The 15,859-nt window shown below is 49.5% G+C and overlaps 2 protein-coding genes across 2 annotated transcripts; both read left to right on the top strand.

Annotated features, from left to right (window-relative positions):
• Positions 1-2,208: 2,208 nt before the first annotated feature.
• On the top strand, positions 2,209-8,909 carry H257_07051 (hypothetical protein; the record flags this gene model as incomplete). Its single annotated transcript, XM_009832469.1, has 10 exons — positions 2,209-2,769; positions 2,906-3,438; positions 3,505-4,207; positions 4,272-5,213; positions 5,260-5,531; positions 5,591-5,672; positions 5,707-5,893; positions 7,671-7,798; positions 8,501-8,642; positions 8,716-8,909. 10 exons carry the CDS (start codon positions 2,209-2,211, stop codon positions 8,907-8,909), a joined length of 3,744 nt encoding a protein of 1,247 aa, XP_009830771.1.
• A 3,043-nt stretch (positions 8,910-11,952) lies between these two features.
• Positions 11,953-13,044, top strand: H257_07052 (hypothetical protein; the record flags this gene model as incomplete). The annotated part of the gene is made up of 3 exons (XM_009832470.1): positions 11,953-12,051; positions 12,403-12,515; positions 12,861-13,044. 3 exons carry the CDS (start codon positions 11,953-11,955, stop codon positions 13,042-13,044), a joined length of 396 nt encoding a protein of 131 aa, XP_009830772.1.
• Between the last annotated feature and the right edge of the window lie 2,815 nt (positions 13,045-15,859).

A 15,859-nucleotide genomic window follows, 5' to 3' on the forward strand; every position in this document is an offset into this window, starting at 1 on the left:
ACTGGGGAACAGCTTTTACTGCAGCTTCAATTTCTTCATTTGTTCTTAGCCTTGGGCGTCCAGAATTCCCTAATACAGTTTCCCCTTAACATTTAATGCTTGTATAAATTCATATATTTCGTAAAAGTATCATATTATAGAGAACTTACCCTTGATATTCGACGCAACCACAGCAACGCCGCCATTGCTCCTCTGTGAGAGGCGTCCAAGGTCCCACAAGCGCTTGACCGTCCGTGGATGGCAATGAAACTGCTCAGCTATACTCGTTAGTACACCGTACGGAAGCTCGCCGCCAACCGAGCACTCCAGAAGCTTGGCGTACATTGCGCAGCGTTGGTCGGGATTCAAGTTCTCCTGGGTTTTCTTGGATCGTTCAGGTATCGGGACGACCGGGGCCTTTGTGCGAGGCATGTCCTGATGAGTACTGATAGGCTAGATAAGTTTTGGAGGCGTTAAATGGAGCAATGAATCCTCACCGTAAGATTCCAATGGTGGTCAACCGACAATGGCTTCTTTGAGGGAGCATAAAATTTGAAGCAAAATGTTTCAGAAAGCGCTGAAACTAGCCAATCAAAGATGAGATCTTGCGCTTTCTGGTGCACCAATCAGCGGCACAGAACGCTCAAAATTAGAAAAATCCCGCCAATCACAAAACAAGTGGACAGTCATACGAGAACAGAGTAGTACTAATGTTAGTAATAAGAACACGTGAAATCTAAACTACTCTTCTCATTAAAGTAGCTTTTTAAGCTCGCGTTTGTAAGGGTCAAAAATTGTCTTTTTTTGTTAACTATGGTGAAATTTCAAATGACGTCGTTTTAAAAATCAAATCTGATTAGCTTGATGCGAACTTTTCTACTTTTGGCCCAGATTCCCATACTTACACCTTTCAAATGCCCTTGGACATTTTGGATCAGAAATCGCCGAATTTAATGACGTGTTTTCAAAAGTGACGACCAAAGAGTCAAGGTTGTCATGTATGAAGGAAAAGGGTTAGTAGACAATATTTCAACAAACGGCGACGAGGTTGTGGAAGTGACGCAGTCATGGTGTCATTTCCAATACGAATGTCAAGTCATTTGGTCGTGTAGGAAGAACGGCACTCCCACTTAATTGTTATACTGAAACCAAGTAGAAATGTCCACTGGCCTGCCATGTGTTTGTTTCGAAACGCTTCTTTCACACACTGTGCGGTATGAGTACTGTATACATACAAGTAACCCGATATATTTCGTCCAGAGCAGTCAGAAAACTCAGTTTTCAACAGGAAAACACAATAACTAAGACGCAACTATTCTATTCGGTTAAATATTGTTGTTGTGACATGTGATCGAAGGAGTACGAAATTCTCTATCATCATGATATCTCACCTATTACATTTCACTAACCAGCCATATTATGTCCCGTGTAGTCAGATAACACTACTTTCAATACGCAAATAATGTCGTACTGCGTATAACGTGAATCTGCGTCCATGGTATCCTTGCTCGGATAATCAACCATAACTATCAGCATGCTGTTAGTCGGGAATTGAAATCAAATGTCAAAGGTCTATCTGACACTGATGTCGTTTGATTAGGCAAGAATGAATTGAAAGCTAAGGTTACGGCCAAGCCAGCGAGCGTAAATTTGAATGTGATGGAATCTACCCCGATGGAGCCGAATAGCATATCCCAATCAGGAGCGACTATGGAACACACCAAAGTGTCGACCAAAGGAAAGGCCAAGAACAAGTCGACAAAGGAGAATGCGAAGTTGAAGGCACCACTCCAGATCACCGCGACAGCAATTGCAGAACACTACCGCAGACGGTGAACAATCTCTGCCCGATGCGGGGAGCGTAGCCCAGCTCGAGTTGTTGCAACGAATTAAGTTTGCGTTTCCAAGCGATTCGGACAACGAAACCAAGGATGACCTGGATGTGACCAACCAGCTTATCCAGATCTATATTTCTATGTATAGGATGGGTGGGGTTGAAACGTATTCACGCCGTTCCGTACCACAAGCGCAACCCACGGCTGATATGGTGTTGCATCAAACACCAAAGCGTTTGGCCTCGGGGCTGGAGTCCGGGACTACGTAGGCTAGGAAGGTGGTCGCACGCGGCTACTAGTTCCTGGGAAAACGAAGGAATGCCCGCACTGCCGAGCAAAGTTGACACCCCACGACTACAAGAACCTGCCCTGTTGTTTGAAGGGCAAGGTCAAGATGGATCCTTACGTTTTCCCCGACTCGCCAGAAATGCAAGCGTTCAAAGATCTCTTCAAGCAGCGCAATTTGATCGAGCACATTCGTCAGTACAACGCTCAGTTTAACTTCACTTCCATTGGAACCGACGAGGTCAGGTACAGCGGCAGAGGTCCCAATACGTATTGCATTCAACGCCAGCTGACCCACAACATTGGTCCATTGCAACCCAGCCTGAACAGAAGCGGAAACCTGCGGCAACCAAGTTTTGCCCAAATCTACATGCACACCAGCGAGGAGCAACTTCTACACCGACGAAACATGTTTCCGGCGATCAGTTCGCGGTACACTGCCACGGTACAGCGAGTGATGGATCTCCACAACCCATTGGCCAGCGCGTATGCAACTACCAAAGAACGTTTGCGTCGAGCGGAAGCGGACGGGACATCGGGGGGCAATCTTCATATTGTCCTGAAGGCTGTTGGTGGCGCGCAGGCTCGAACACACAACTTGCCCACCGTGGCTCAGCTTGCGGTTATCATGGAGGGAGACGGCAGCGAACCGACAGATGGTCGTCACGTGGTTCTCCAAAGTCTGAACTCGAACCGGTTCGCAACCATTTGAGAAACGAATCCACTTCACGACGCGTTGCAGTTTCCTCTCCTTTTTCCAATGGGAGGTCTTGGATGGGAGTACATCATGACGAAGACTAATGTAGAGATCATTGTCCCTCCGTGCGGTTTTCAACTACTGGCTTCAAGAACGAGACGGCGGCGACTTCTCCGACATGCTGCACCGATCCCCCATGCTGTTGAAGATGTACACTACGGTCGGCTTCGTTCTTCGCATGGAAACCAACAGGCTGCGCTACATTTTGCAGAACGGAGACAAGTTGCGATTCGATTTGTACACAAGAGTAAAGCAGGCCGCCGAGAGACGTTCAGGGCTCCACAACGTCGGCATCAAGTCCATCGTGCCTTCAAGCTTTACTGGCGGCAAACGTTACATGAAGAAATGCTACTTCAACGCCACGGCAATTGTGCGCAAGTACGGGAAGCCATATCTCTTCGTCACCATGACGTGCAACCCCAATTGGCTGGAGATCATCAGTCAACTCAAGCCCCATCAAACGTCAGCTGAACGCGATGACATTGTCACATGTGTGTTTGAGACGAAGCTAACGTATTTCGAGGACGACATTCACAAGAAACACGTCCTTGGCAAGGTTGTCGCATCCGTGCATGTTGAAGAGTATCAAAAGCGTGGCTTGCCGCATGTGCACATGCTCCTCACCATGGAAGACTAAGACAAGTTCAGGACCGTCGAAGACATCAACTCTGTGGTATTCGCGCGCATCCCAGACGAGATCAAGAACCCCCAGCTACACGAGTCAGCGAAGAACTTCATGATCCATACGTGCACGCATGTGCAATACGACGACAATGGACAGCCGATTCCAAGTGCGAGGGCTTGCACCCACAAGACTGGCAAGTGCAAGAAAGGCTTTCCCCAGCCCCTGCAAGCTACCACAACCGAAAGGGTCGATGGGTATGCCAAGTACCGTCGCGACACGGCCGCAGACCAGTATTGTGTGCCACACAGCCCGTACTTGGTGCACAAGTACAACTGCCACATCAACGTCGAGATTTGCACAAGCATCAAGGCCGTCAAGTATCTGTACAAGTACGTGTACAAGGGCAGCGATCGTATCAAGTACGCTGTCTTCACCGACCAGGAACGCCAGCCCATGCTTGACGAAGCACGGGAGTACGTTGAAGGACGCTACGTGACCTCCCTCGAAGCTATCACACGCACCCGCTGCTACGACCTGCAAAGGATGTCCCACGCTGTCGAAGTATTGCCCGTGCACGAGAAAGATCAACAGCATTGCACCTACGACGAAACCCACGACGCAAAATCGGTCGTTGCCAGGAACCAAAAGACCAAGTTGATCTCCTTCTTCCTCGCTTGTGTGCAAGGCTTGACCGGGATCGACGGGCGTTCCTGCAAAGAACTCCCTGTACTTGGACTTCCCGCAGTACTTCCGATTTGACCAAAAGACCAAGTTGTGGGTTAGACGCAAGAACCACATCAAGGTCATTGGCCGCATTGATTCGGTCAGTCCGCGTCAAAAGGAGCGGTTCTACATTCGAACCCTGCTTTGCCATAAGTATGGACCAACTTCCTTCGAAGATCTGCGCACAGTTCACGGAACTCTGTATTCAACGTACGAAGAAGCTGCACTGTCCATGGGCCTGTTGGAAAACGACGAAGTGTATGTGGTATGTATTCGACAAGCCACGTTGGACTGCATGGACGGACAGCTGCACGAACTGTTTGCCAACATCTTGGTGCATTGCCTTCCAGCGAACACGCGAGCTCTGTTTGATCAATTCAAATCAGATTTCCTGGACAAGCAGCTTCGGGACCTGCGCCGCTGCAACGAAGCACTCCCACAGCCGCTCAGTGACGACATGATGCTTGGCAAGGCGATGTTCTACACACTCAAGAGCATCGACAACTGCTTCCAACACCATCGGATGAGCCTTTTGGACTACCCGACGTTACCTCAACTTCACGAATTCGAAGTATTCGGAGACTTGGGCGAACGGCAACTACTGAACGATCTAAGAAGTTGGCTTTATGTCATTGAAACGTCGTACACGCGTGCAGCCCTCGACGACGTGTTGGCCACTGCTGCGACCATGACTGACGAGCACAGGTCCTTTGTGGCCACCGTTTTGGCCCAAACATACGACCACGCATCAGGCAAGGCGTACTTCCTCCAAGGCGAAGGAGGCTCAGGAAAGTCGTACGTCTCTCAAATCCTGTTGGCAAAAGTGCGCGACAAAGGGGACATCGCGCTTGCTGTGGCATCGTTTGGGCTGGTAGCTTTGCTGCTTATGGGCGGCACAACGGCACATTCGCGATTCAAAATCCCCGTCACCAACCTCAACGACAAGTCCCTATGCCATATTCCAAAGCAGTCGTCATTGGCAAAGATCATTCGAGACACCAAGCTCATTGTATGGGACGAGGTCTCAATGATGCATCCACAAGCATGCCTTGGAGGCCGTCGACCGTTCCCTTCGCGACATCATGGACAACCCCACAGCCCTCTTTGGTGACAAGGTTGTTGTTTTCTCGGGCGATTTCAAGCCAATCCTGCCAATCATTCTACGCGGCACACCATCGGCCACTGTGGAGGCCTCCTTCAGACGCAGCAGCATTTGGAACGACGTGAAAATTGTCAAGCTAGCAAAGAACATGCGGCTGCGTGGTGGATCAGACGACGGAAGTATCGAGGAATGGGCCAAGACGTTGGTTGACATTGGAAACGGAACGTATCCAGAACAAGCCATCTCGGCTCTCCCATGATCCGACTGCCGGATGCCATTGCCAGGAACTGGGAAACCGACCACGACCTGAACGCGTACATCGACCAAATCTATGGCAACATCAATAACCCGGCCAACCCCCCGGAAGTACATGTCTGAACGAGCGATTTTGGCACCCAAGAACGTTGGGGTCGATGAATACAACGCCAAAGTGCTGCGCAAGATGAACAGTTCTGCCATGTTCACTTGCCTCTCAGTCGATTCAGTCGAGCAAGAAGGCGAGGATGTTGACGACACGGCCATGGAATTTCAAGTTCCTGAATTCCATCAACATATCCGGCTTGCCACCGCACAAGCTCGAGTTCAAGGTGGGATGTCCAGTCATGCTTTTGCGCAATAGTTGCCCCTCCCAGGGCCTATGCAATGGGACAAGATTGCGGGTTGTCAAAGTGTCAACCAAATGCATCGAGGCAACTATCATGGGCGGCGCATTTGACAACAAGGAGTCTTCGTACCGCGCATCACCTTGGTCGACGAGGGAGCCAATCCAACCTCCCTTTCAAGTTGAAGCGACGCCAGTTTCCAGTGAAGTTGGCATTTGCTATGACCATCAACAAGTCTCAGGGCCAAACGTTAAGTCGCGTGGGACTTATCTTGCCAAGTGCAATAAACGATTCTGCATCATACGTACCATGCCGTATTTCCCCTATCGTATCATCAACCATCATAGCAAATATAGGAAACCCAAGCTATTTTCAATAGACGGACGTGTTGTTCGTCACGTTGTTCAACACAAATACTGTATGTACAGATCCGAAACCCTTGCTGTACTCAACGAAGCAAATCATCCTGCACATCAAGTTTCTACGGCATTGTTTTTCCTCACACAACACGGACACGCGATAGTTCGAAAACACTGCTACTTGAATGACGAACTCCTTCCGAAGTGTATACGTAAGTACTGTTCACCACATCCAACACAGTGGTCGTGCCTGCAAGATGGGTTGACTGTACTCTGACCAACATATCACGAGGCAATCTGCGGAGCTATTGGAGTGACCGCGAGATGGCGCCGACTGTGTTCTGACCAACATGTCACGAGATAATTAGCGATGCGATTGAACATACCCACAAAGTGGCACCGACATGCATTCTGACATACACGTCGTGTGTCAAACGGCGGCGCTATTGGATGTTGCAGAGAGGTGGACCTAACTGCTTTCAAATCAACACGCCACGCGTCAACGATCACAGCGTTGGTGAGTTTAGATGCACGGCTTAGTCTTAGCATAGCTGCAAGGTTTCTACCGCAGCCTATACTATTTCAGTGGACCACACCGCAAAAGGACTGATTCCCATCTTCTCGCAAAATACCGGACCCCGTTGTACCGCAGATAGGAGAGTATTGAAAATGTCTGAAAACTTTGCCAGGCTTAACTATGACAACAATAGTAAGCAGCAACAAAAGCTACATATCTTGGTCCAACCGGCAATTAACAACGGCGGCCGAGCAACGGGCTCACCTAGTGATTTCGTAACTCAGGGAATTACTGCACTTGTCCAAGCTGCTGCTTGATGTACTGCCTCTGTCCGTGAATAAGTTCAAGAAAATTGAAGTTCGAGAAAAAGTGCACATTTAGTACTACTGTGCAATATATACTTTATTTGTTCATCCGTTCTGATATTGATGAATTCTGAGAGTTAATCCGTTCGGTAAGTACAAATGCGACGTTTCTCCGTTCGGTAAGTACACGATTGTACTTCGAAGTATTAATTTAAATCCACGTAGCTACCGGTACAGTACGTACTTTAGCTACGTCACGAAGATTCGATATCCTTAGGGTACAAAGTTCTAAATAGTACTACTACAACGTAGTACCAGTAACAGCTACAACGTAGTACATGCTATATGGCACAACAGTAAAACAGTAATCTACTAGTAGCTACTAGTAGAATGACATAGCTGCATTCTTCATGTACTCCAAGGGGATAGCGATGAAGCATTTGATGGAGTGTTCTAAGAGAGAAGCTGGTCGTGCTACTGCGAGGTATCATTGATGTCGTTGTACTGTACATACCGGGTAATTTTCTAGGGCAGTTGGAGCAGATCTGTAATTACACCTCAGCTACGTTCCTCCTCGGTAGTTCAGCTGACGACATACGTAATCGGCCGTCCCAGTTACCACCACTGTCAAGCCAGTGGTCACCTCGACCACAACGAAGACAGTGGAGACGAAGACTACGGGCGGTGTGACGACTGCGATAAGTCCTTGGTAACATCGACTACACAGCCAGTTTAGCTACGTGGTGGACAAGTTAGGGATACGATAACGTTACTCCACTGTAAAAGTAATAATAGTTACCTCCCGGTTATTAGCTACAATCAGGGTGATGCATTGTTACATCAAGAAAGCTCCATCATTTTAATGTGGGATTAATCGTCAAAACCTTGCAAATGGCCCTCTCTATTGAGCTATTCTGACATGAGATCCATACATTCTAGCTACAAATATGCTGTGAGTATCTAATTTTGTACTGATGGAGTTTGAACATTTTCTTTAAATATAAGCAGTGAGCAAGTTTCAGTTAATATAGAATACAAGAGGTGCACCACCGGTCAACGGCCGAAACGGCACGCGACTGGGCCACGATGGAAAAAGGAGCAAACCGTGTAGTAACCGATTATGATTGGGGTACAACGAGGAAGCCTTGCCCTCAGCGGCGCTTGCACCTTGTTCTGCAGCGTGCAGAGCAATGTGTGTACTGTGTCAATACCTAAGTGCAGGTACTGAGTACTTTAGTGACTGGTAGTCAGTAGGCGCCTCGTGGCGTGTTTAACCTCACTAATGTCAGTGTTATATTTGTATATTTGCTACCTTGACGAAGGTCCGGTGGCCGAAAGCCAGGAAGAAGCGGGAGACAAAGCAAAGATATGTTTAGTTCATTGTTGAGCTATTCACTGGAGATTTTACAAGAACATTCCTCCGACGAGGAAACGCCAACGAACGCCGAAGAACGAGCACGGTCGCGACACTCGGCGCACCGTTGAGACCCGTTCAGATCTCCCCGACGACGACAGCCACCTGCTGTCGACGAGTGGCAACCGCCACGTGGTGGGTTTTACACCCCTGCCTAACACCAGCTGTCGCAGCGTTTGTCTCAGCTACTGCTCCATCAACGACTGAAGTAGATGGCGCTTCAGTGCCGTTGCCAGCCGACTACGACCCTTCGGATGTCCGTGACGATATGGACATGGGCAGCGTTGGCGGTTACGGCCATACGGCACCACAAGTTTGGAACTCGCCAGCGATCCCGCAGCCACCGACATTTTCGATCTCAACCAAGGCCGAAAGACGCGCTTTTATGCGCGAGTACCAGAAGTAACTGGGGCAGATCAACGCTCTGTAGTACAATGGGTCGCTTCCGTTCGCGATGCCTGTGAGTGCCTGCATGGACCTGTGCTCGAAGCGCCCGATCGCACTGTTCGATTTCAACCGCGACCACCATTCCATCACGAACGCTGAGTGGGTCGCGTGGTTCAAGTCAGCGTTTGAGGAAGACACTCAAGACCTGGATGTTTTGAAGCAACGTCTGCAGCGAACGATTCGTTTCGATACGAAGATCTTGGACGCGGAGTCCCGCGTCGGTCGTATGCTTGACGAGCTGGTGCGCTCGTTGGAACAAGACCATCTGGAGTGGGTACTCCATCAAGAAGGCAAGATGGTTGTCGAAGTGATGACGAAATCGATCAAGCCAGAATCGCTGAAGACAGCAGCTCAAAAGCAGCGGCAGTTGTAGCGGAACAAGGCGTTGAAGAGCGACGTCTTTCGTTACGTCAACTGGCTGTGAACATTTGCAGCTGGCCACCAGCTGCAAATATTCAATACCGGCATTTTGATCACCTTGGTCGACAGGTCTTCAGTTCAATAACCCACATTGTTGACATTATTCCAGGGACTTCAAACCGTAGATGGAACGTACGTCGACGACGAGTCCAAACCTTCCCCTGCAGCGAAGCCGCTAGAAGCTCCGCGAAGACGCCGCCAAGAACAATGGCAGAGTCGGCGGCAAGGCCGAAGCGATCGTGCCCAGGACCGCCGAGCCATCTGCCAAGAAGGGCTGCTTGAAGTGCGGTGACATGGGTCACCGTGTGGCGCGGTGCCCGAAGACCGCACCTGGCGAAGACGAAACGTTGCAGGATGGCATTAAGGTGCTGGTCAACCAGCCGCAGCGCCAGAAGACAGAGCGCGGCTTGCTGTTGGAAAACATCGTCCGCGTGGACGATGCGCTCTTGTACTCTGGTTCGGACGTGACCGTTGTCACGCGTGGCGTCCTGGATGCGTTGGACGCAGCCGGTGTCGAAGTTGGAATTGTGTGCCATAGTGTGCCGCATTTGGCGTACCCGTATGGCAGTGACGCCAAGCCAGTTGTGATTACGCGCAGCGTCAAGTTCAACTGCGTGACGCTGGACATGACGTGTGGACCGCTTGTGTTGCGCGGTCTGAAGGCCTGGGTCGACGACGCGTCGACTGCAACCAAACTCATCGTGAGTCGCCCAGTCATGGAGTTACTGGGCTTAAAAGTTGAAGACCTCCTTGTCGGAGCAAGGAAGAAGAAGGAAGAATACAACGTTTCGTCCGTGCTGACAAACGAACTGTCTGGTATGGCGAATATCAAGCGCCTGATGGCAGAGAAGTTGAATCCATCAGAGCTTGACCCCGACGACGGGATAGAGTGTGCTACTCCGGAGGTTTACCCCAAAACCTCCGTCGAGGACGAAGCCGAGCGCCGCCGCACGAAGCAGGGCGCCGTTTAAGCCATTCTGACGGCCAAGGTGGCTGAAGCGAAGACTCGCGGGCTTGCGACCGCTGAAGCGACGCAGCTATACGACTTACTCACCAAACACATGGATGTGTTCCGTGAAGACATGGGCGACGATCCGCCAGTCAAGGTCGAGCCATTGAAGGTTCGGATCAAACCCGGCGCGATGCCGATGAAGTGGGGGGGTGGGATGCGGCGGTACCCGCCGCTGTAGGTGGAATACATGCGCAGTCATGTGGCTGCCCTGGAAGCGAATGGTATGGTATACCAAAACAACCGGGCTACTTGGGCCACAGCCCCAAGAATCGCGCCGGAGAAGGAAGTCGGCGATTTGCGCATGACGATCGACAGCAGGCCGATCAACGTCTGCACGGAGCCGATGCCTTGGTCGATGCCAAACCTGGACAGCGCGATGGTCTGTCTGGTCGGGACGAACGTGTACATAACGTTGGACTGGACCAAGGGGTACTTGCAGTTGCCGCTGCATGCGGAGAGCCAGATGTACTTTTCGTTCATGACGCCCTACGGCGTGTACAGCCCGACCCGTGTGCTCATGGGACAGACGGACGCTGTCGCGTACTGCCAGTCGGTTGTCCACCAAATGTTTGGTGAACTGCTGTTCCGAGGCCTGTTGGCCTGGCTGAACAGCTCGTCCGTTGACTTGGGTCCGCCAAGACAAAGGACGAGCTGTTCAAACTTGTTGGACCAAGTCTTGACCATTTGCGCCCAGTTCGGAGTCCTAAGAAGTGTCATTTCTTTCTGCGTGAGGCAGAATGGTGTGGCAAGGTGATTTCGGCCGATGGAATCACCCATTTCCCAAGCCGAATTCAAGGACTCGTGGATTTGTCCAACAGTTTGTGTTTGCCACCAACTCGATGATCCTTGTTACAATCAGCTGATGGATCCGTTGCGACGTCTGCTTGACGTGGCCACCAAGGCAACCGGAAGCTGCAAGAAAACGGCGTTAGTGCGTGTCGCACTCCCTGCCGTGGGATGGTAGTCCGATCATCTGAAGTGTTTCAACGAGGTGAAACACGCGCTGGCGCATGTGGTGCCCCTGTCGCACACACAAGAAGGCATGACGGTCTGCATCTTCACGGACGCCAGTGACCTGTTTTGGGGTGCGGTTGCCACACAATACCGCCACGGATATCGACCTGCCTCTCGAAGTCCAGCCGCACCAGCCGCTTGCGTTCATCAGTGGGTCGTTTTCTGGCGCGAGTGCGCTCTGGCCCATTGTTGAGAGAGCCTATGCCGTGGTCGAGTCGTGCAAGAGACTGGACTACCTGGTCGTACGCCCGGGTGGTTTCCGTCTGTTTACGGATTACAGTAACCTGGTGTACATTTTCAATCCAAGTGGTTCGAACGCCAACACGGCCAAGTTCCAGGCCGACAAGCTGTAGCGATGGTCGACCTTCCCGTACATCATTAAGTGCGTCTCGGGTGACGCGAATGTATGAGGCGACCACCTGAGCCGATGGGGTTCGGTTCCGACGGATCAACCAGTTGCAACTATTCGCAAGTTGATCTATGTGGTGTCGCCTCTGCAACAATGGATTTCGAGTAGCCGACAGCCACCGCGATCAGCGGCATCCAACGTTGAACCATGGAAGGGCTAGGGTACCCCCTAAACAGCGTGTATTGGGACGACGACTCCCATTTTCACGTGGACCCAGAAGGTCGAATCTGGATCCCAGACGGTGCTGTCGACCTACATCAGCGGATTTATGTGATCGCTCACCAAGGAGCAAGCGGTCACCGTCGCATCGCAGCGACAGCCCGCCTAATTTTCGCGCTAAGTCATTCCAACTTAATTGAGCAATTTTCCACATTGGACTGGCTGGATTTCTGCACATCACTTTCCTCGTTAAAATTTATATTTTTTATCCCAATTGCAATGGTGTAGAAGTTCGAATATCCTACCGTTATTTCTGATTGCTCAAAAAATAGGTTGTTCATTTTCTCCGTCGTGAAAAATTTATTTTTGTACGAAAAATGAATATATTCACGGGGAAATTTTTTTGTGGTCCCTTCGACCTCGTCACATGGATTCTAGCAATGGAGCGCCGACGGCCACCCTGTGAACCGCAGACAGATCCTAGACAAGGCGGCCGCAATGCCACCACCTTATCGTCTAACCGATTTGCTACGCGCCAATGGCTTGGCATGGTTCGTCCAGCATCGAATAAGTGAAGTACAACCTGTAAATATTTATTGCTGTACATATGTAATATATCCCTATAAATTTATAACTGCATATCCCAAAAGCCGAAAATACAACATACTTTAAACCAGTTTAAAATTCGGTTAACCACTGACAAACTTTGTAATTTTTATTGCCCTGATTAAAACTATGGATCCGTACTCGGATGATGGGATAAAGTTTAAACTAGGGAATTCGACACTTGTACGTCGTGGCCATTTGAACTTCACGAGACACTATGGTCGAATGAATGCACGTCAAACAAAATTCGGCTGCTCATTGATCCGTCACCGTCACGTTATCGCAGACAGTGATGTCGGTGAGTCGCATGGCGTCAAGAATACCGGCCACCTACGCGACTTTATGCTGTATTCATACGGGCGCTACGACCACGTGCACCCCGCCGACGAGTCCGTAGGAAGCTATCGCCCCCCAGGTTTGTCCTCGATCGATTATTTGCCGGAACACTTGCGCTTGCTGACGAATAACGATTAAATTGGTGCTGTGGTGACGGTGTCCAACGTGCATATTGAATTTGGGGTCGAATGCGCAACATGCGGGGCAACCAGCAAAGGGGTCCAACGGGGAGGTCGTGGCCAATGGTGCCACGTTGGTAGAAATCGACAAAAAGCTAGACTTTGCATGGAGCTCAACGTTAAGCCCGGCATACCGTTGGCGAAATACGGCTACCTTCAAGGTTGAGGCAGTGGCCCCGTTCTCCACGGCCCCATTTACTCCCCCAATACCCCGGAGGAAAGCCCACAGGTGTGTCCTCTGTCTTGGATGACGGTTCAGTTGGGGGATTTGACTCGTTTTTGAAGGCCATTTTTGTGTCGTGCAACGCACAAAGGGGGGACCTTCAAGCTCCCCCGTCTTGAGCTCCGTCAACAATTTACTCTTCGCGCTGCACAACTTGAACACCGCGGCGTCAGTGAATGGGGGATTCGCGTCATTCAAATTGTTATACTGGTAGGATTTACGCTAGTAAGCTATACTGTACCAGCCCCACGAGATTAATTGTCTGTCCGAAGCCTCAATAATGTCACATAGTTTAATCAAGATAAAAATCTTGGTCAAGATAATATTGCATATTTAAATCAAGATGGATAAAGAGGTCAATATAATCCAGCATACTTTATCAAGATCATATATTCGTCAAAAATGAACGGTCAAGATATACCTTTGAGGGTCTACTCAAAGGTGTGAATTATCTGTTAACGGGATTTTCTCAGTGCAAGACTAATTCAATCATCTGAAACAAACGCGAATGTCTATCATACCGGTAGGCACTCTCTGGCAGGTACAACCTACTATACCTCTAAACAACACGAATGCGTTGGGCGATCAATATTACAGAAAGCCTCGGGTGCAGGGACATTTTTCGCAATTTTTATTTGATTAATATTTTGCCAAGAACTGTGGGTGTAGGGTTACTTGCGGCGGTTTGAATTTATGGCCGTGTTCGGAGAATGTGCTCGCAACGGTAAAGGGATTTTCTTAGTGCAAACTACAGTAACGGGATCAACTCGCTACTCGATTCGATTTGGAACAGTTTCTAATTCGCATTGGAGGCGGCCACTATGACTAAGAGTTCGTCGCACCTTGAACGTTTTCTGCATCTGCGTGGGGGTGCGCGACCCTTCGCAGCTTAGCGGAGGTATTCCTGCTTCTGATATTCGTGAGGGGTTTGGCGCATTGCCCCGGGTTAGCGATAGCAAACCACAGGCGCCAAACCCCTGAAAATGAAAACTGCACTTCGACATATGTTTGTGCTTTTCGGTCAAATTTGCCTATTGATGAAATCGCGAACTAATCGAGCAAAGGAGTATGATTGGCTACAAAGAATGATGGTTGCAATATGATTGGCTAAACGATTGATTGTAGTATTGCAGTCACAAAGATACCTCTTCAACTTAGTTTTATATGAAATTTCGAAGGTCCGGCGATTGTTCGGCGGTTCATTCAACCAACCGCCGGAGGAAATTTTGAGTACAGTTGTCCTCCAAGGTTTGCTCCCTGGTCAAAACCAAATTCCCGTATAAAACAATACCATATAAAATTTCAAGGGTTGATTTGAATTGACACGAGGTTTAAATTTTTGAACATGAGGCTGCATTCACCTCACTTTGACAGGCTTAATTTATGAGGACATTTGAGAATATGCCGCAGTGCAAACAACAAGGAAAGCGACTCTCGATTCACGAGAAGAACTGGTTTCGGGTGTATTATGCATCTCACGTGCCCATTAAGACAACCGCCGTGCAGCAGTGGGTCACGGAACTATTTGGCCACACGCTCCACATCACGACTATTCGCCGAATCCTGAGAGACAAGCGCATACAACTTTCAGGGGCCAAAATACCCTAACTTGGACAAACAAGTTGCCGAGTGGGTGGTCATGGCGAATGCAAAGAATGCATTCGTGACTGGCGAGTTAATCGCGAGGAAGGGGCTCCAAGTCGCCACCGAGCTGAACCTACAAGATCAAGTGAAATGCTTCCATGGGTGGTTGTACCGCCGTTGATGGAGCACCTCCATTCTCTTTACATTAGCTCCGGTCATTCGCTGGAGCAATTGCTTAATTGAGTTTGATGTATAAATCACTGGTTATCCACCAAAACCCCCTCAATTTAAATATTTTGTATCACCTTTATGTCATCAACTTCCTGCAATAGTTTATGTCATTGCATAGGAGCAAACCTTGGGGACAACTGTACTACGTAGTAGAACACACAATAGCTATTTGAACAAACAATAGCTGGTGCCCCGCGATGCTGTGGCCAACGGCACATCCCCTAGACCCCCTCTTTTTCGTCACCACCGTCCTCATCCAAGCCGACGTGTCCAAAGGACATGCCTAGGTGCCGTCGGCTCTGTTGGTCCCATAATCAATTAAAAGATAACCTTGTGCTACTATTTGTTTCCATTCCCAAAACCACATGAGGTGCTGATAGCGCAAGTTGACCACATACTCGGTCGTTCAACGAAAGGCCAGCTACTGTATGATTGTGCTTTGCACCTTTTTTGGCAATTCCAGGGTAACAATAACGCCTAAGAGCATCTCCACCGCATCCCCAAATATTTTCCCCATAACCCAGAACTTCGATTGTTCCGTTACTTCAGGTTGCAGTACGGATATTTTGGGGATTATCCGGGTGATTCTGTCCCCATTTGCCTCCGATATCCCAATAATTTGCACTTTTCGGGATGTGGCAAATGGGGACAAAATCACCCGGATAAGTCCCCAAATTCTGCGTAGTATCCGTAACTACGAGGTACAACTGTAGTAATGATTTTTAGGGATGGCGAG

This window comes from Aphanomyces astaci (genome assembly GCF_000520075.1).
Source record: "Aphanomyces astaci strain APO3 unplaced genomic scaffold supercont1.14, whole genome shotgun sequence".
In the NCBI taxonomy this organism is placed as follows: domain Eukaryota; phylum Oomycota; class Saprolegniomycetes; order Saprolegniales; family Verrucalvaceae; genus Aphanomyces; species Aphanomyces astaci.